Genomic DNA, 21,573 nt, shown 5'->3' with positions numbered 1-21,573 from the left:
CTGCAATTTCTTGGTAAAAATACATTTTAAAACAGTGATTTTTGTATTTGGGCAACATTTATAATATATTTTTATTTGTGTATATTTTATGTGTGATAGTAATTTTTGTTGTTGTTGAGAAAAAGTATTTTCTGAAAATAATTCAAAGTATTTAAATATAAATGGGAAAATGTTATTCTTTTTTCCCGTTGCGGAGCACAGGCTCCGGATGCGCAGGCTCAGCGGCCATGGCTCACGGGCCCAGCCTCTCCGCAGCATGTGGGATCCTCCCTGACCAGGGGACGAACCCGTGTTCCCTGTATCGGCAGGCGGACTCTCAACCACTGCGCCACCAGGGAAGCCCGAAAAATGTTATTCTTAACTCTGAAAATAAAATGTTTATTCGTGGGACTTCCCTGGCCATCAAGTGGCCACTCCTCACTACGATTGCAGGGGGAACAGGTTCGATCCCTGGTTGGGGAACTAAGATCCTGCATGCTGCATGGTGCGGCCAAAAAGAAAAAAGAAGTCTATTTGTAAGAGAGAAAAAGAAGTTAACAGTGACAACCTATAGGGTGTGGAACTAGGGATTATAAGGGAAAAGAGGACATTTTTACAATAATAATACCCTTCCATACTGTTTAAATCTTTCACTATGTACCTATATGATTTTAACAAGTAATAAAATCTTATCTATGCCATGATAGTAATTGCATATAAATTTTGTATGCTCATGAGTATGTGCTAGAAGGGAAGATGGAAAAACAAAAACAGCTGATTTGTTATAATGGTAAAGATTATGTGCAATTTTTCACTTCCTTTGATTCCTTTTATTATTATAATGCTTGCATAATTTTAAAATGTAGAAACAAAAGAACAGCTATCTTAAGTACTTTTGGGAAGTAAATAAAGTATAAATAATACATTAATGCATGAATGAGTAGGAAAGTGTAAAATCAAGAAAAGGACTCATAGAATATTTATGAGAATTCACATTTATATATGTAAATACAATTATTAAAAAACAGCCTTGACAAGAAGAAGCAGATCCAAAACAAGGCTAGACTCTTAGCAAGTCAATCATAGACAACATCCTGGAAGAAACAGACTGTGATTTGATATTAGAAGAAAGATAAGGATATGATTAAGGGTGAGAGAGACTCTTTAAACTGTGACCACCTGCAACTCTGAGAAAATAAATAATCTTCACGTGTCCTTCTTTCAGGAGATGATAAAGTGCTCCGGTTGTGGCACCCCAATATCAGAACCAAGCCAGTAGGGAAACTTGTGGGGCACATGTTCAGTATCACCGAGATTGTAACAAATGAGACAGACCAACATGTCATCAGCCTATCTTCTGCAAAGGTAACAAAAAGAAAACAACAAAAATGAAAGAGAACAATTCTTTCCCTTAAAATCAACTATTGGAAAACCTAGAATACATACAATTTTTGACTGAAATGGCTGATAGTCACTGAGAAAAATATTGTGAATTTGGATAAGGAAATGATAAGTCACTGTGCTCTGTTTCTATTGATTTCAGCATAAGAAAGAACATATTTAAAGACAAGAATAAAAGGAATACAACATTAGAAAGAGAGCCTATCCTCAATAGTAAAACACAATATAGCCCTCCCATGATCATTAAAGACAGAAAAAATAAGGATTTCTAGACATAGATAACAAACTTATGGTTACAAAAGGGGAAAGGGAGTGGGGGAGGAATAAATTAGGAGTTTGGGATTAGCAGATACAAACTACTATATATATAATAGATAAACAACAAGGTCCTACTGTATAGCACAGGGAACTATATTCAATATCCTGTAATAAACCATAATGAAAAAGAATATGGAAAACAATATATAATGTATAACTGAATCACTTTGTTGTACACCAGAAACTAACACAACATTGTAAATCAACTCTACTTCAATTTTTAAAAAAGCAAAGAAGGAACAAAGACAGGTTTCTGTTGTTATTGCTATTACTACACAGTGTTTTAAATGTTCTAAATAATGTAATAAAAAAAGAAAAATGACTTACAACTATTAGAAATGAGACTGCATATTTGCAAATCATGTGATTGCTGGAAAAATTCAAAAAGTTTTAGAGCATATAAATTTGGTAAAGTGGCTGGTTATATTGATAGTAGCAATTTATAAAAATAAATTTCTGTGTAAGAGCAGAAACAGAAAACAATGGTCAAAGGGGTAGTAGCATTCACAAGAGCAAAAATGTATGAAATGCCTAAAAATAATCTTAACAAGCAATATGCACTATTAATATTGCTAACTATGAAGTTCTTCTGAGGTACTTTTATTTAAGAACATGAATGTAGGGACTTTCCTAAATGGGAGTATTATACTGTAAGAGATACTCTCCATCAAATTAAGCTATACACTTAATGTTATTCAGGATTATTTAGACATTAGTTTGCCAAATTTAACGTAACAGTGTTGACATGAAAGAATTTCCTAGAAACTTTGGAAAATATGATTACAAGATGACACTTTCCCTATCAGATATTAAAAATTATAGTAAAGCCTCAATAAATAAAACAGAACAGCAGTCAATGCATCAGTAGACACATCTATGAAACAAAAGAGAAAATTCACACATGAGTGTGAATGGGAATTTCGTATATGATAAAAGTAGCATTTTAAATCTGTGAGCAAAGGATTGTTTGTTCATTAAATGTTGGGAAAACTGATTAACTATATTAGGAAAAAATAAGTAATCAGACCATCATTTCACAATTAACAACAAAATGTATTCCATATGGATTAAAGATTTTAAATGTAAAATATAAAACCTTAGTAGTCCTAAAATTTTCCAGAAAAAAACACAGGTGAATATTCATGTAGCCATCAGGTAATTCCTAGGCATAACACCTATGGCTGAAGAAAAAAATAAATGTGACTACATAAACATTCAAACTGTAAATTATTATAATAGCTATCATTTATCAAATGCTTACTAAGAAGCACACACTGTGCTCATTATTTTACATCACAACTTACTTGATGCTAATAACAGCCCTGTAATTATCTCAATTTTGCACATGTAAAGGAAAATGACATCTAAATAACTTGCATTAAATAAGTGTAGCCGGGCTTTCCTGGTGGCGCAGTGGTTGAGAGTCCGCCTGCCTATGCAGGGTACACGGGTTCGTGCACCGGTCCGGGAAGATCCCACATGCCACAGAGCGGCTGGGCCCGTGAGCCATGGCCGCTGAGCCTGCACGTCCGGAACCTGTGCTCTGCAACGGGGGAGGCCACAACAGTGAGAGGCCCGCGTACCGCAAAAAAAAAAAAAAAAAAAAAAATAGCATAGCCAATCCTGTATCTGTCCTGAGCCCAGACAGCCTTCTTTTACCCATAAAAAAGGATAAAGAAAGATAGCAGAAGGGGGAAAAATGCAACAAAAATGACATAAACTGGAATAATATTCTTAAACAAACAAAAAATGTTAGCAAATCAGTAGGAAAAAAGGAGGAGGGAAGAGGGAGATGGCAAAGAATACAGACATGTTCACATAGTACTGTTGGGGTAAAGCTGGCAAAAATTCATGGGCTAATAAAATAAATTTTTATTCTAATAAAATAATCAGGGGCTTCCCTGGTAGCGCAGTGGTTGAAAGTCCGCCTGCCGATGCAGGGGACACGGGTTCGTGCCCCGGTCCGGGAAGATCCCACATGCCGCGGAGCGACTGGGCCCGTGAGCCATGGCCGCTGAGCCTGCGCGTCCGGAGCCTGTGCTTCGCAACGGGAGAAGCCACAGCAGTGAGAGGCCTGCGTACCGAAAAAAAAAAAAAAAAAAAAAAATCATCATCATCAAAGCGCCCAGAGATCTATGTTAAAGGATATTCATTGTGCTATTTCTTATATTGGTTTAAAAAATAAAAAGGAAAAGAAAAAAGGAAGGGAAATATTAGGGAGTGAGAAATTCAGTGTCTAAAAATAAGGCTTTTATCAGTAATTTACTTATTTTCCCTCAGTTTTATTGAAATATAATTGACGTATAACACTGTATGAGATTAAGGTGTATGGCATAATGAGCTGACTTACATACATCATGAAATGATTACCACAGTAGGTTCAGTGAATGCTCATTATCTAGAGACTGTCATACTAAGTGAAGTAGGTCAGTCAGAGAAAGACAAATATCATATGATATTGCTTATATGTGGAACCTAAAAAAATGATACAAATGAACTTATTTACAAAACAGAATGGAGTCACAGATGTAGAAAACAAACTTACAGTCACCGGGGGGGAGCGGGGGGAGGAGGGATAAATTGGGAGATTGGGATTGACATATACACACTACTATATATGAAACAGATAACTTATAAGGACCTACTGTATAGCAGAGGGAACTCTACTTAATACTCTGTAATGGCCTATATGGGAAAATAATCTAAAAAAAGAGTGGATATGTGTATGTGTATAGCTGATTCACTTTTTAAAAAAGGTGGAAAACCCTAAAATAAAGTCTTTTAAACAGGAAGAAATCTTTTTTAACTCTTAAGTTCATAAAGATATCCTCCTCTAAAATTTTCTAAAAATTATAGTTTCTTTTTAATATTTAGGGGCATGTGTCTATATGTGTGCGTGTGCGTGTGTGTGTGTGTGTGTGTGTGTGTGTCTATATGCTAGCTCCTCCACATCTGCAACCATCTTTCACATAGCCCCTTGGGCCCCAGTCTAGAAATAGGTCTAGTCCCTGAGCCAGAGGTTGCCTTGGTTTAGTTTCTGGTCAGAAGGCAGAGTCCCTCCCTTTCACTGATCTTACAACTTTCTATAAACTATGCCTCCAGATGAAAATAGAGCACAGCCTATTGCTTCTCAGTCTCCTTTTCCTGAACTGGGAGACCTGCTCTGGGTGCTGCCATGGAGTAGTGATAGTGCTTTTGGTCCTGTCTGCCCTGCAGGAGCTGCTCCCCTGATACCACTGTCTGTTCCAAACAAGTGCCCAGGCTCTAGCTGGAGCCCACTCACTGCTTTGTATGCCTCTCTTAGTTGGATCTGTAGAGATTATATATCTTGCTTTGAAGCCTTGCTATTTCTTTTTGCTCTCTCTTTTTCTATTTTCTCTACTATTTCTCTGTGTTTGGAGAAGAAATGGCAGAGTGAGACATAAATTTATTGCAGTATTCTGACCTGAATTCTAACTCTTTAATTCTCTTTATGACAGATTTAAAGAAAGAGTAACAGTTAGCTAGATAGAGAGGAAATAGTAGATGATAGGAAGAGTATATGTGAATGCACATAGACGATAAAGAGAAAGATGTTTTGGAAATTGGAAGCAGTTTGGTATGACAGTTACTAAGACAGCCTATGGGGAGAGGGCAGCAGAAAAACCTAGAGGAGAGACGCAGCATAATGAGTCTTTGTGTCTTCTGCCAGCCCAATAATCACCACTTCCCTAAAAACCCACAAAAGACCTAAAGAACTGAAGAGAAGAGAAATATGATAAAGAAAATAGAATCACTCCATAGAGTGATTTGAAACATCACTGGTTTCAAAACATATTCACAACAATTCATTGAGGTGGAGAGTACTGGTGTTTTATGTCCATTCTAGAAACAAGAAAACCGAGGCTTAAGGAATTTAAATGATGGGCTAGAACTGAAACCCAAAACCTCTTTTGCTTCATCCCTTGTTCTTTCCTCCAACCACAATTCTGAGCATATACACGTACAGTAAAAAGACTGCCAACCATGAAGTATCTCAGCCAAAACAATAGAATCAAAAACAGTTACGGACTTCCCTGGTGGTGCAGTGGTTAACAATCTACCTGCCAATGCAGGGAACACAGGTTCGAGCCCTGGTCCGGGAAGATCCCACATGCCATGGAGCAATTAAGCCTGTCCGCCACAACTACTGAGCCTGTGCTCTAGAGCTCGCGAGCCAAAACTACTGGGCCCGTGAGCTGCAACTACTGAAGCCTGCACACCTAGAGCCCATGCTCCACAACAAGTGAAGCCACCGCACCGCAATGAAGAGTAGCCCCCACTCGCCGCAACTAGGGAAAGCCCATGCACAGCAACAAAGACCCAATGCAGCCATAAATAAATAAAACAATTAGAACAGAGATAAATTTCTTTGGCTCTCCTTGATTCCACTTTTAGATTTTTCCCCTACTTGTCTCTCTGAACCTAATTCATAAATAGACCCTGAACTTAAATTTATAAAGAGTCCATTACCCTTGCTTACTCTGTGATGCAAACACTGATAAATTTCAATATTCTAGCTAATCCCCAAACTTGCATTTTTATGAGAACAAAAGAAGTAACTCCCAATTGTACATATTCTGAGTAATAGTGGCCTACAGAGTGTATACATGTGAGCCAAAGCTCCTAATCACATGACTTTGACATTTTTATGCTCCTACATATAAGGACCAACCTGCCTTCACAATAGTGAAGTTTCTAATTTAATTAACCAAATTCTAAGTGTCTCAAATAAGAAGCCAGTATCTCTGTTAACAAAACTACTTATCAAAGTTTTATATGTAGTTCTATAAAATTATCACTCATTTATTCAACAAATATTCCAATTTAATTAGTAATATATAGTGATAGGTAATATATATAGACTATTATAATATAAAAATATTATTTAATGCTGATGCATGCTAGGAAATGTAATCCTTGATCAAGTCACACTTTTTTTCCTGAAATCAATCACACTAACTTTCTAAAAAAAAAACAGAATAATGAAGAATACTAATTGCAAGTGACAAAGTAAACTTGACCAAGTTTTGCTGAATCTGTACTTTACTGTTCTTTCTATTATATCAAAACATGTTCTATCTGAGTAATGACATAGTTCTGTTTCCTTCCTCAAAGGAGAGCTCTAATAACCTATTTCCCTATACTCTTCCTGTATCTGCACCATCCCTAAAAACTGCTTTCTGTAATTCTTACATCCCTAGACAGGAAGAGGGGAGGGTTCTTCGAAACCTCATTTAGTAAGATTTTCTCATCTTCTTAAGTCATGGAAGAGCAATTTGAAACCCTCCACCAAAACTATGCCTTCTCTCTATTTTCTAATCCACAGTGTAAAGAGAAATATGGCTTCAGTTCAACTGTTAATCATGGCCAGTCCTTTATTATGCCTCCAAATTCTTAAAGGATAATAAGTACTATGTCTTTCTCCTCTCTTCTGTAAGGATAGAAAAATCTAGTTCCTATAGGCAAACTTTTAGTCACTGCTTTTATTTTCTTCTGGTATTAATGAATAACAATTGAATCAAGAACCAAATTAAAGTTTAGCAAATGAGTGCTCGTCATGTAAATCATAATTTCCTATAAGTTTTTAAGAGCATATTGTAGGCTCTAAAAATGGTTCACCTAAATAGCTTTGAGTAGGGAAAGTAAAGTGGAAAAATGGTGACCAGTGTTCTTTATCCCTCCAGGTTTTCAGGGTGTGGGATATACAGACTCTTTCACTATTACAAGTCTTTCATGATAGCCAGGGAGGACCAGGAGACATGCAGATTTACTCTATGGTATTTGATTCCAATCATGGCATGCTTGTTACAGGTAAGTGCACCCGATTAATGGCAAACAAAACTCATATGTTGATGTTTTACCTTTTTTTAACTAGCACTTTATCACTGACTAGAAGAGAAACAAAACTAGATGGGAAATTTATAAACTGTGATTCCTCACAATCGGTAACTGAATTCAATCCTGTTCCTTCCTATCTTTCTATAGCTTGGTGGACGCGGTCTTGAACCTAGGATTCAAGGTGGTGGGGTTAAGCAGAGAAGTGGGATGTAAGCTGCTGCTACGCGTAGGGCAAATCCAGCTCTGTCTTGACCATCAGGAGCAGGAATATTATGCATCTTAGAGTGGCTGCACCAGCATGCTGAGTCAGTGCCCCTTTTCCTCAAGGAGGCAATTTGGCCCCATGCACTCTGGTACTGAGACAGTTACTCGGTGAGGAGTGTGTTGACCCTCCCACTTCTAGACAAAGAACAGTGGAGAGAGAGGATAGAGTCCTGAATGACTGAACCCCCAGCACTGAGGCCAACAGATTTGTTGTCCCCTTTTCCTTCTGCTTCTTAGAAAGGTGCTGACTAAAGAGACAAAAGACCCTGCTAGGCATTTGGGTTGAACACTATTTACATGCCTGCCCTCAGAAGAAGGTTTAGAAGAAATGAACGGTATTGACAATACTTATTCTTTCTGGAACATCAACCCAGAATGCATTTCCTAAGCATTTTTCCACTGACTACCTGCTCTGAGTTCCTGTGGGATTAATTAGGGCAGAGAAATGATTGGTGATATCTCTGCTGGTAGATAATATAATTATTTTTTAACTTTTGGGTTTTTCTCTGGATTAGAAGTGAAATAGCACTTCGTGCTTGATAGATAATTTTCCACCTTGTAAAACAGAACTTAATTCTAGTTGTAAGCACCCCTCCTCTATACTACCTCCTCTAAAAATAACATAAAAATGACTACAAGAACATTTTCTCTTAGTGCCCCAAACTGCATGTTTGATTGCTGGGCTCAGCATCTTCATTCCATTTATCATCAGAGTAACTAAAGACTCAAGTATCAAGGCAAAAAGAAAAACACAAAAAACAATCAGAAAATCAAAGATGCATCCCAATATTATAAAATTCTGATAGTATTCTGCTTACAAAAGTATAGAGCTTTGTGTGTTGTTTAATCACTAAAATTGCATACGTTGACTGCAACCATCAACTTGACATCAGAACTGCATGAAGCTTATCTCTCAGATTTTAATTTGTGCTTTCATTCAAATGAAGCAGCCATAGTAATCTTCTAAACCCCAATGACAGCAACACCACATTGTAGAATATGTTGTTGTAACTGTCACCATTGTTGTTGTTACTCTATTAAGACAACTACCATTTGATTAGTTCTTCCACAAAATGCTTTCATGGATTTTATTTCACTTGATCTGCATCACCACCACTTAAGGTAGGAATTAATATTTATCTTATTTTATAAATGACAAAACTGAATATTAAATATTTCAACTGACTAGTAGAAGGATACTAGTTGAAACATAGAGCTGGGATTCAGTCCCAAAGCTTCTGACTCCTGGATCCACTTTCTTTCTTTGTACTGCATTGTTTCCATAGTAGTTGTGTATCTAGCCAAACGTGTAGAGCAGGGGTCCCCAACCCCTAGGCCACAGACTGGTACCGGTCCATAGTCTGTTAGGAACCGGGCCACACAGCAGGAGGTGAGTGGTTGGCGAGTGAGCAAAACTTCATCTGTATTTACAGCTGCTCCCCATCGCTCACATTACCTCCTGAGCTCCACCTCCTGTCAGATCAGCCGCGACATTAGATTCTCATAGGAGTGCGAACCCTACTGTCAACTATGCATGCGAGGGATCTAGGTTGTGCACTTCTTATGAGAATCTAATGCCTGATGATCTGAGGTGAAGCTGAGGCGGTGATGCTAGCGCTGGGGAGTGGCTGCAAATACAGATCATCATTAGCAGAGAGGTTTGACTGCACAGAGACCATAATAAATCAGTTGCTTGCAGACTCATATCAAAACCCTATCAGTGAGTGGCAAGTGAAAACAAGCTCAGGGCTCCCACTGATTCTGTATTATGGTGAGTGTTATAATTATTTCATTATATATTACAACGTAATAATAATAGAAATAAAGTGCACAATAAATGTAATGCACTTGAATCATCCCAAAACCATCCTCCCCTCCCCAGTCCATGGAAAAATTGTCTTCCACAAAACTGGTCCCCGGTGCCAAAAAGGTTGGGGACCGCTGATGTAGAGGATTACCACTTGTTCATAAGCATAATATCTAGCTTTGTTGTCAGTTTGGATAAAGTCAGTTACAGTCAGTGTAATGTCAAAGAACCTATGAAGGCGTTCCATGTGTTGTTTGATTACCTGGTTACCACATCCTTCTCATATTTCCATCCAGACGTATTTGAATTGAGAACTACTACCAGAAGAGCCACCTCCATTCCTCTTTAACACATGAGTAGACTTTATCTTAAAATTTAAACACTTTAAGAAAGTGTTTATTAACTCCTGCTGACAATTTTGCTCCCGTTGAGACTTCTTTGGAGAGACTAGAGAAAACCAATATGAAGGGTCAGCCTTTGGTAGCTTAATCTCCACTTCACTAAGTAGACTATAAAAAATAGGAAAATAGTGGTCACTGAAAAGCAGACATCAAGGAAGCCCAGATGCCCTACACTTGAATATTAATGAAGCCCCGAATGAATACTTTTCTCTGACTGAATCATATGTTTTATTTGTAAAAAATGTTTTTGAAGAAATGGATGTATTTTCACCTCATTAGGTTTCCTAGGCATTAATAATCTCACTGATATTAATAATCTCACTGATCAACTATTTGCAAATGCAACTGGTTGAATAAAATCCTTTGTGATTCAAATCTTCTAATATTGGGTATTTATGAGATTCTTATTTCTGTTGCAGGATCTAGTGTTATGGACATGTATCCTTTGACTAGGATGATACAAGATGCGAAACAAGTTCCTCACACCCATGAACGAGAAATCAATGTCATGCTTTACGACAAATATTCTCGCCAAGTACTTACAATCTGCTCTGAGTCTGTAATTAAGGTGAGTACATATTGACTCTTCAGGAAGAAAAAGCCAAAGAAGATAGAATTTTCTCTTCTTATAGGTAAGTCCTTAAGTGACTAAATAAATGTAGTGGCACATATGATGGAACCCTACATTAGAGCTATTTTTAAGCTTTCATGAACACATGAAAAACAAGCATTTTAATCCAGCTCATACTGCTTGCTATTAAGCTACACACTCAATTAAAAAATGAAGGTAGTCTTTACAATCAAAATAGGAATTTAAAGGGAAATATATCAAGGAGAAAAAACTAGTGTGTGTGTGTGTGTGTGTGTGTGTGTGTAAACTTTTTAAGCTGAGCCATGGGAAAGGGAATGTTAAGAAGGAAGGGGAAGAAATGTATAGATGTTTCCTATAACCCCTATAGGTGCAGGACATGGAACCTTATGGTGCCTTAAATCTATGATCTTGTTTAATCCTTGTACTAGTTCTCTGTGGACAGATAAAGAGTTCCATTTTAAAGATGTGGAAATTAGGACTCAGAGATCAAGGCAACTTGCCCAAGTTCATATAACTAGTAAGCACTGTGGCTGGGATATGAACCCAGGTTTGCCTGAGGTGAATACCCAAGTCCTTTCCTCTGCAATCCTCAGGCCATGTCATTAATGTGTTCCCTAAAGGCCAGAGTACTTGACCATCCTAACTGTATCTGTAATTATGACCCCTGAAGTCATCTAGCAGTGATGGCTGGAGGTGTGTGCTTCCAGTGTTTATCCTTTTATTTCATGCATGCTCTCCAAAAGGAGACACAGGGAACAGGAGAAAGCATTCATCTGGAGACTCCTCAAATGCCCTCTCAATTTTGACCTTCTGTGCTTATCTGCTGGAGACTTCCTCCGGCCAAAATCTCCTAAGTTCATTTAATTATCAGTTATTCCTGATAATGCCTACAGAATAAGTAGAGGGAAACTAAAACTAAAACCTGTCTGTTTTCATAAAATACTGACCTCTTAAGGAGAAAACGTCTTCCCTGCAAGGGGAGAAGGGGAAAGGAAGGCATCTAGGTGAGTTTTCATACCTGATTGGTTGGCGAGGGATCATACTTTAGGCCAGGAAATGGGTGGCCTCTGAGACCCCTTCATGCAGTGGCCCTCATTCTTCATTCTCCCTTCAGGACCTCAGCTATACCCAGTGACACACAAAGGTTAAGAGCATGGACTTAAGGTCCAGACTGGCTTCTTTTAGATCTTGGCTCTGCCACAGCTCAGTCGGGGGCCCTTTGTTATCTGGTCTCCGGACTACTTATTACGTCAACTACTCCTTCTCCCACTTGCCCTCTTTCACTCCAGGTGCAGCAACTGACTTTCAGTTCCCTGGAGCAACAGTGCACCTTCCCATCTCTGGCCCTGTGTTTACACTGTCCCTGTCCCCAAATATCTTGGGTATAAACTGTGTTGCCAGTTCAATTTTATTGTTTACTGACAGTCTAACATACACCTGACAATGCAGATACATGAAAAGAGAAAGATTCAGACTGAAAGACTGCAAGTCTAAAGCTTCTACTGCATTTCCAAAGAGACAGTGATGAGCCTTGGTGTGTTTCTAGATTTTCTGATTATACCCAGCCTAATTACACATACAGCCTTCTCTGAAGTCTCAGCCTCCCTCACCCTCCCTTCCCCTTTTCTCTCTGTTAAGAGCTGGGCACATGTCCTTAATCAGAACACTCCTTGGAAAGGTCAGTGAGCCCTTTCCTCATGATTCTCTCAGATTTCATGCTGTTAACCACAGATTCTGTCCTGTGACCCCTAGCTAATTTGGATGAATGTCAATAAAGAGTAAAACAGTTAGCTAGTGGGAAGCAGCAGCATAGCACGGGGAGATCAGCTCGGTGCTTTGTGATGACTTAGAGGGAGGGAGGCTCAAGAGGGAGGGGATATGGGGATATATATATGCATACGGCTGATTTCACTTTGTTGTATAACAGAAACTAACACAGTATTGTGAAGCAATTATACTCCAGTAAAGATCTATTAAAAAAAAGAATAAATTCAATTTGATTTCTTTGTCCACTGAACTCATAACTGTTACATTTCTATCTTGCTGCCAAGCTTGCTTTGTGCTTACAGGAGCAATTGACTACTTCCTGGACAGACAGGGGCTGCCTGGAATAGTTGCTGCTTGTGTCAGCCCACCTACATATGTTACAGACACACTCCAGGGTAGCAAAGTAACTATTACACAGCACTACATCTTTTAGACCTTTCTTTGATCAAACCAACATTCATGGTTGGGAGAGGTGTTAGATGTGCATTGTACCAATTTTGAGGCTATTTTGAATATTGTAAAATTGATGAAAACTGAAGGGCTTATGGATTATTTGATTGTTTTGTTCTTTCCTGTAGGTATGGGAACTCGAAACTGGCCTCCAAATGTACAAGATTTTAGACCCTCATGGCTTCAATGTTGAGCTGACTTCTGCAGCTATTGATGAAAGTGGACTTCTTTTTGCTACAGGAGCATATAATGGTCAGACTAATATCCAGAGTATAGCCTCCCTGCTTTAGTGTCCTGAGAATTTATTCTAGGATCTCATTGCAAGTTGTTTGGGTTAGAGGGGAAGCATGAATCAGGCTGGAATATGTAAACGTGCCAGTGAGAGTGCTGTGCCTGACTGAACAGTGATAGGCTCTTCTCTAACTGGCATTAATGTCCTGATACTGTCGTTCAAAATAATCAATACCTTACATTACACTTATATAGCTGCTTTTCAATCTGCAAAGTCTTTCACGTATACCATCTCATTCTGTTCTGACTGAGACTTATCTGTGTTGCACTGACTTATTCTGTCCTTCTAATTTTGGGTACCATTAGCTAAGAGAGAGACATTCTATTTAGTGCTTCTGATAATATTTTTACTGACAATATGGGACCAGACAAAATATCATCCAACTTTGCTATATCACGTCTAGAATTCTATATTGGACTTGTTTATAAGTCTAAGCTGCTTAAGGGCGTGTGTCATGTGACACTTGAGAGGATGTCCTGCTCCAGTTGTGCTGTGTCATTTGCTGCTCATGCTGTGGGGAACTGCATAGAACTTGCTAGAACCAGAGAACTATAGCCTGCCTCTTCTTTCACCTTACCTTGTTCTGAACTCCCACGAAAGAACTGCTTTATCTAGACAATATGACCATCTGCATCACTACTCAGAATATATTTCTTCTAGGTATATATTTACTAAATAAATTCTTGCTTGTAAGCCAATGGATGGACTGACTGAATATCTTGATGTGAAAGTCTGAGTTTTTAAAGTGTACGCAGATAAAAGTACACATGAAATAAAATCATGAATGCTGAGTTGATGAGGTGTGAATAAATGCAACTGCTCTTCATGTAGGAGAGTTCTTAAGAAAGCAGTCTTAACCGCTCTATCAGCACATCCTGCATACATATGAAAATTAGAAATTCTGAGCAATGCACATGACCATTGCCCAGCATAAGCATTAAGAAATTCGTATAAATGACTGAGATACTATTATTTTCATGCAAGCAAGTCATATTTCACTTTGTTAGTGCTAGGGACAGTTTGGCCTCCTCAGAAGTACATGTTAATTGTCAAAGACTCTGGGTCTAGGACACCCTGAGGAAAAGGATTCTCTAGCTCCCAAAGCAACTCTACCCACAAGCCAGCAGTCCCCTCTCATTCTCACCCACCCATCACCTGGGAAGAGCTGAGCAGTATCCTCCCTGCTTTCTGCCCCACTAAATCTTATTGCCAAAGTCCTAAGTCAGCAGGAAATCTGGGCCATGAGACTGTGGTCCACATACCCAGGAGTAAGTGAGAGCATGATCACTTCTTTTACTTGTTTATATGACTTCCTACATGACCATAAATTCCTTGAAGGCAGAAACTATGCTCACTTTTCATCCCTTGCTCCTACCACCATACTGTGTATATAGGGAGAATTTAATTAATGTTTAAAGATGTTTTTAGTGAAAAAAAAAATGATGGGGTTGTGAGTATTGCTGATGGAGGGAACCTAGCATAAAGGAAGGAAAACAGCACTGTGAAAACATTCTGGATGCCCAGCAGGATTAGAACTGGAAGATGAGAAGCAGGAGGAGGGGGTTGAGGTTAGGGTTAAGGAAGGGGAGGAAAAGTACTGTGAAGGGCAGCTTTTAACCCTGAGGTCACTATAAAAATCCATGTTAGAATATAATAATCAGTGTACACTGAGTAATGACGCAGAAATAGGCATTCAACAAGTATGCTATCATCTCACCTGGCCTCTTCATCAGGGTCTCCTAAATGAATGAAGTTAACTATAAAGAAAGTACGATTTCAAATGCAGGAAGAAACATGACACCCTTTCTGCATTTCCTTCTTACGTAACAAAGAAACAACTCAAAGCTTGACTGTTTCCTACCTGCTGGCATTCTTTTAAACCTTTTGTTACCAGTAGGAGCTAGTCCTAAAACACGTTAGCACCTTAGGAAATGACACTATTGGAGTGATTTTTGACTATTAATAATCATTGTGACGTGATATTAGATAGATAGATAGATAGATTGATGATAGATACTGAAGAGTACTTAGAAAACTGGAAGGCATTGGGAGAATAAAGACAGAAAAGACCCACTTAAGACAGAAAGCTCAGACAGGAGAGTCTGAGAATTTCAAAGAAAACAATCGCAAATTGCAAGACATTGGCTGGTCCTGTTTATTTTTTATCAGCCTGTGACAAATTAAGGCATACAGAAATATATTTGGTACACAGCAATGCTAGAGAGACTCATATAGCAGTCTCAGTAGGAAATAAACCTAGGATAAACTGTTGCAGAAAGCTTTCAGTTAGATCAATTTTCTGTGAGATAAAAGTCATGCTTTCTATACATTATTTTTGCCAATATAGTCTTTTCTCTGTGTGTTCAGGAACAGTTAAAATCTGGGACTTTGGCAGCGGGCAAGAGATGAAAGTGTTACCAGAAGGGAAAGACTGGAAGGAGGAAGAGCACTGGCTGCAACGCCTGATTTTCCTGAAAGCTCAGGAAAAACACCAGTACTTGATCCTTGCTTTGGAGCACAATGGGAAGATCAAAATGATCCAGGTTTGCAATCCCATTTTTATATACTCTATATGCTCTTCTTGGGAAAATCAACTGAGTGTGGATAATCCCCATTTAAATCCTCTCTTGCCAGCCAGCTGAGGATAGTATTTCTCCACCAACCTTCCTAGGATGTTCCTAATTTTAACATTGCCCAGGTCCAAGCAAAGAACAAAAAAGAATAGCTGCTCAGCCATAGCATCCTGCCCATCCAGTGTTTGCTGAAGGGATTAGCTGGGATCCTCTGGAGTGGATATCAAAAAGATTAAACGTATATACAGCTGCCACCTCTGACATGGTTTATACCCTCATTTGGGGATAATTCACTGGCAGAGCTGCTTCCCAGCAGACTCTGTGAAAGGGAGCAATGATTCCTCTCTGAACCTTATAACCCATAATGCATTCAGGGATGCTCAAGTCACTTTTTCAGTTTGCCACCAAAATTACTTTGTTTACTTTATAGTTAATAATGCAATCTGCTCAGGGCTGTTTTACAGGGATTGAGGTAGACTAATTTATTTTTTCCTGTGAGTCTATTACCACCTAAGAACACTAATGCCTTCTTCATTCTTAAATGAAAACTAGATCATTTATGGACTTCCGTGGTGGTCCAGTGGTTAAGACTCTGCACTCCCAATGCAGCGGGCATGGGTTTGATCGCTGGTCGGTGAACTAAGATCCTGCAAGTTGTGAGGCGTGGCCAAAAAAATCAATAAAAATTTATAGAACATAAAATAAAAAAGAAAATTAGATTATTTATCCTGGCTATGAAGTGGATGTTTCCCTGACTAGAACTCTGGGATTCATTGCCCTTATTATTCCCCTTCTGAAAGCTAAGATCAGAAAAAAAGTCTTGCATTAAGGTAGCATTGATTACGATGACTGACAGCCCTACTGTTGGAAAAAAGGAGTGAAAAACTTTCTTGATTCAACTAATCCTTCTTTGCTGTTTGAGCAATCCAAAATGGCACTGTGCTAGAAAGGAAGCTCTAAAGTGGAAAGAAATAGTTGTAAATTTCCTCTAAAAGATTTATTTTGTAATTCTACTATGTTCGGAATGTTGAGTTCTTACTGATGAACTCAATTTCCTCAATAAATAAAATGAAATACTGAGAAATGAAGTTAAAATTTGAATAACATATAGACCAAAGGAAAAATTTAATGACCTTTTAGATAACTGAGAGAAAAACAGTTGTGGCATCAACACAATTCTATTTAATTATGTATTAAATAATTTGCAGGAAAGTGAAAACAAGTTGATAGTCAAGTCAATACATCTCTAAACGAGAATTTGGTCTGATTATTTTTTGCTGAATTGACAAAATAAAGCAATAGTTTAAATATCATCTAAACATAGACACATTCCTTCAGAAAACAGAACTTGCAGGTAGCATTATTCCTGAAAACTGGGGCATGTAGTTAGCACTTGTGGGTTTTCAGCCTGTGAAGGAAGAACCTAAAAAGTGACACAAAGCAAGGGGGTTATTAGGAAAGTGTAATTTTGGCCCCAAATAAAGTTTTGGCTAGAGATGGCATTAGTCTTTCTTACAGCTTACCATTTGTTCAACGGACGGCCTTAGACTGGAATTCTTATTCTTTATTTCCCATTTTCTTACCATCTGGTCCTGACACACACATGCACACCCCCGGCCCCAGCTCATGCAGTGTCATTCGTGTTGCCAACTTTGCTTTTATCAGGGCTTGGTCTACCAACCTACTTTCTCTTTAGAGAGATGAAATAAAACCAAACTCATCTCCACCAACTTAGCCCTCAGAACCTTTAATTGCTGAAATGTTTAAAAAATAAATAAAGAAGTAATAAATAAAACAAGCTCACTTACTCCTTAAAAAAAATGGCACTGTAAAAAGGAACTTCTTAGTAATATAGTCTAAAATGCGACAGTGTATTAATTTCCCTGTTTTGTTAGTGCAATTGACCATCAAGATACCCTTCCTAACAGACAATGTCTGTTGTTATAAACACTCCTTTTTAAAAACTGCAAAAAGTAGCATGGTGCTGTTCTCACATTAGTCCTATTGTAGCATTTTTTACTTTGATTATTTTCCATGTCTCCAGAATTCTATAGATTTAACTTGATGAGGACTGAAAACATGTCTTATTCATATTTGTATTTTTGCTCTGCCCAGAGTAGGTGCTCACTAAGGACTGAAATGTAAGAAATATAGAAATATAAGAAACCCCTTGTAAGATATACAACAGTAAATCTATGGAGCGTTTTAGGGTATTTTTATTAATGTTGGACAGGGGAATTTTACAGTAAGGATAATGTTGAAAATACACTTATTTTTATTATTATTAACATCTTATTATTTACTTATCACTTATTATTATCTGCCAATTTAAAGTAAATATGGTCTGATTTACATACTTACTTTCTAGAATACTTTCATTCACTTGTTTTGTTCAGTGATCATTTACCAAATGTTTACCATGAACCAGAAAGATATCCCCCCTTTCACAATGGGACTTACAATTTAATAAGAAAGAATAATGTTGATCCGCCTATTACAAGTGTTATGATTGCTTGCACAAAGTGCTATAGAAATTAATGATGGTGGGTGGTGCCTAACCTAATCTGGGAGTCAGGGAAGATTTCTCTTTCCTCAGATTTCCAATTAAATTCAACACAATTCAAGAAACATTTTGTGTGCTCCACATATGCTACATATTTTTTCTAAATCCCAGGATTCTATATTAGTGAACTAGATTACTCAGACCAATCCTCCACTGAAAACCATGAAAATTTCTGGATAAAATATTTTCTAAATCTCCTAACTAGCATTAAAGAGATGACAATATAGTAAGTAAATAGCAGACCAAAATTTTAGTGAAAGTGGAGAATGAGAAAGGTAAATTGAGAACCAAAACACCACTGCTACTTTCGTCTTGAGGGCATTTTCCAAAGTAAACTGGGTTCAATTTTTGAAAACTCACCAGATTAGAAGGGGCAAAAGAAGTCAAGGCTCAGGACCTGTGTAAGGCAAGGAGTTTAATACCAACTCCACAATGTGCTGGGACCCAAAATCACACTATCAAGATTAGGGTGAACCAGAAAGAAAAAAGCCAGCCTCCTAGGGGCAATCCAGGAAAGACTGCCCTCACACTGAGCCAAGCAGGGAACAAGGGAGAAGATTAGGAAAACAAAACAAGATGAGACAAACCCTGTCCCTGAGAAACTGACCACAGGTAGGATCTCATATGCATTTGCAACCTAGATTGCCGCCTAGATTTGCAGTACTTAGGTGGTCAAGGAAATCTTAGCTATGAACTTGGTTTAAGGTGATCCAATACTGGTAGTTCCACCAGGCACCTGGCAGAAACAAGCACAAATTCATTCTGGAGGAAGACAACTTCATCTCAGACCATAGCTAACATAATTAAGCTCATAAGGAAACAGGACAACCAAGTTTGGGCACAGAGAGTAACAGAACAACAAAAAAATCCATATACAGCAGAAATGGCATAGCAGATATTTGTGGCAAGAATATACTTTTCAATAAATCATTTTTGAGCAACTAGATACCCACAGGGAGAGAAAAAAAGAACTCGAATTTTCATGATTTCATGATCTCTAAGACTATTCCTTGTGGATTAATGACTTCAAGACATTAATTGAAAAACAAAACAATATGGTTTTTAGCAGATAATTAAGGGGATTGTTTTTATGAACTCAGGATAAAGAAATATCTTAAATGATATTTTAAAATCACTAGTTATTAAGGAAAAGATTAATTTATTTGAATTAATAACATTTCTCCATCAATAGTCACCATAATGACAGCAAAAAGACAAGAGTAGAATTATAGAAAATATTTGTAACTTGATTAGTATCCAAAGTTCTTAGATAATAAGTAAGATAAACAGTTCAATAGAAAAATGAAAAAAGATAGGCACTTCATAAAACAGAAAACACAAAAGGCCAATAAACATGAAAAGCCACTAAACTTTATTAGTAACTTTAAGTTAGAATTTGAATAGATATAATACACCCAATAGACTGATTTTAAAAGTAAGTCTGAGTTTTAGCAAGGCTGTGGAACAATGTGACTACTCATTCACTGCTAATGTTGGTGTAAATCAGCACCAACTCTTGGGAAATATTTTGGCATTCTTGAGTTACAGGACCTTTTATTCAGTCTATATGTAACTTCACCGTCTTGAAGTGACAGTGTTACCAATGAGCAGTCCAAAGCTTCTCTGTGTCTTCCTATGTAAGCAACTTATTCTTTCTCTCTGCAAATTTGTAAGATGTTTTCTTTGTCTTGAAGTTTAAAGTCTATGCCTATGTGTATATCTTTTCTCATCAATTCCACAGGAGACTTTCAATCTGAAGTCCTAGGTATTTCTTCCAGCTCAGGGGATTGTTTTGTATTATTATTTGTGTATTAGGTGTCTCTCTGGCATCTGCTTCTTTTTCTAATTCAGGAACCCATACTATTTGCATATTAGGTCTTCTGAATCTGTCCTCCAAATCTCTTATATTTTCCTCTGTGTTTTTGTTTCATTTTAGTTTTGCTAACTGTTTCGAAATATTTTCTCTACTGCTAGGCTATTAGTTCAAGTCTCAGACAGGTGTTGATTCTCCTTCAGCTCATTAACCAAATTCTTAAATTTTTTTTTGCTGTTGTTTTTTGTTTTTGCGGTACGCGGCCTCTCACTGTTGTGGCCTCTCCTGTTGCGGAGCACAGGCTCCAGATGCACAGGCTCAGCGGCCATGGCTCATGGGCCCAGCCGCTCTGTGGCATGTGGGATCTTCCCGGACTGGGGCACGAACCCGTGTCCCCTGCATCGGCAGGCGGACTCTTAACCACTGTGCCACCAGGGAAACCCCCAAATTCTTAAATTTGAAGATCACGTTGTGTTGGTTTTTGTTTCTGTTTTGAACTCCCTTAAGTACTCTTCAGTTTTGCTCAAGTTATCATACTTCCCAGCAGTTCTAGTTAGTCTGGGATCTGTTCTGCATGTTTTGTCTGTTCTTCTCTCTAGATTCTAGGCCTACTGAACTACATTTCTTTTTCTGCTCACTGGGGTTTGGCTGCTAGAAAATTGCAAGATGTGATCATCCCAAAGGGTGGGATGTACAGCCATGGTGTTCTTGAGGGCTGGGGTTTAGCAGTCCGCACAACAGTCCCCTGTCGAGGCACTGGCAATAAGCTTTTCTGCAGCCCATTCTCTTCTCACTCTCCCAATTTCTAAAGTACAGAAGGCTTAGTCCACCTGTTCAGCTACTCCTCTACTTCCTTGGAAGAAAGGGAAACTAGGCATAAGCCATGCCACACATTGCCCCCTCCACACACACCTCTGGGGATTTAAGCATTTTTGCAGAGGAACCACCATGCTTAAATCCCATCCTAGGAGTCTCCCCCTGAATAAGGGTTCCCAGGCTTTTATTCAGCCCAGGGGGGAACAGGCCCATGATAACTTTCTTTCCCCAAACTCTAAACCCCATTTCTCTGCTTGTCCCCAGAAACTGTTGAGGGCAGGAAGGTTGTTCTTCCTGACATTGAAGCTGGGAGTAGAGTGGAGAAAAGATGAAACAAAACTCTATCTTCCAAGACTCTCAGCTGCATTAAACAAACAAACAAACAAAACAAAAAATTCTTCAGGTATCACATTCAGTTATTCAGGAAACATTGCTAATGCATTATGAAGTAAAGTAGAGTCCCCATAAGTTTTATGTACTTCTTTTTAATGTCTTCAAACCAGTTTTTAATGGTTTAAAATGTCATGTCTCTCTTGTACTTATATTCTTAGTTTTCTTTTCTCAAGTCTCAGAAAAATGCTTGTGCAGTTGCCTGATCTCTTCACAAATCACCGCTATACTAGTTTTTCTGGGCAAGGTCCTTTAGTCATGTAATGGGAGGGCAGATTTTAAATTGAC

The 21,573-nt window shown here is 38.2% G+C and overlaps 1 protein-coding gene across 2 annotated transcripts in view; it reads left to right on the top strand.

Annotated features, from left to right (window-relative positions):
- The window catches only part of WDR64 (WD repeat domain 64), a 146,653-nt gene that overhangs the window by 56,483 nt on the left and 68,597 nt on the right, over positions 1–21,573 (top strand). For both annotated transcript variants that reach the window (XM_029229279.1, XM_029229280.1), the window contains 5 exons: positions 1,205–1,344; positions 7,404–7,530; positions 10,449–10,597; positions 12,967–13,090; positions 15,498–15,673. In XM_029229279.1, the coding sequence (XP_029085112.1) occupies positions 1,205–1,344; positions 7,404–7,530; positions 10,449–10,597; positions 12,967–13,090; positions 15,498–15,673 (716 nt within the window). The remainder of the gene's footprint in view (positions 1–1,204; positions 1,345–7,403; positions 7,531–10,448; positions 10,598–12,966; positions 13,091–15,497; positions 15,674–21,573) is intronic.

This window comes from Monodon monoceros, unplaced genomic scaffold (genome assembly GCF_005190385.1).
Source record: "Monodon monoceros isolate NGI ecotype Baffin Bay Population unplaced genomic scaffold, NGI_Narwhal_1 Super_Scaffold_18, whole genome shotgun sequence".
Classification (NCBI taxonomy): domain Eukaryota; kingdom Metazoa; phylum Chordata; class Mammalia; order Artiodactyla; family Monodontidae; genus Monodon; species Monodon monoceros.
This window is presented reverse-complemented; position numbering and strand designations above follow the sequence as displayed.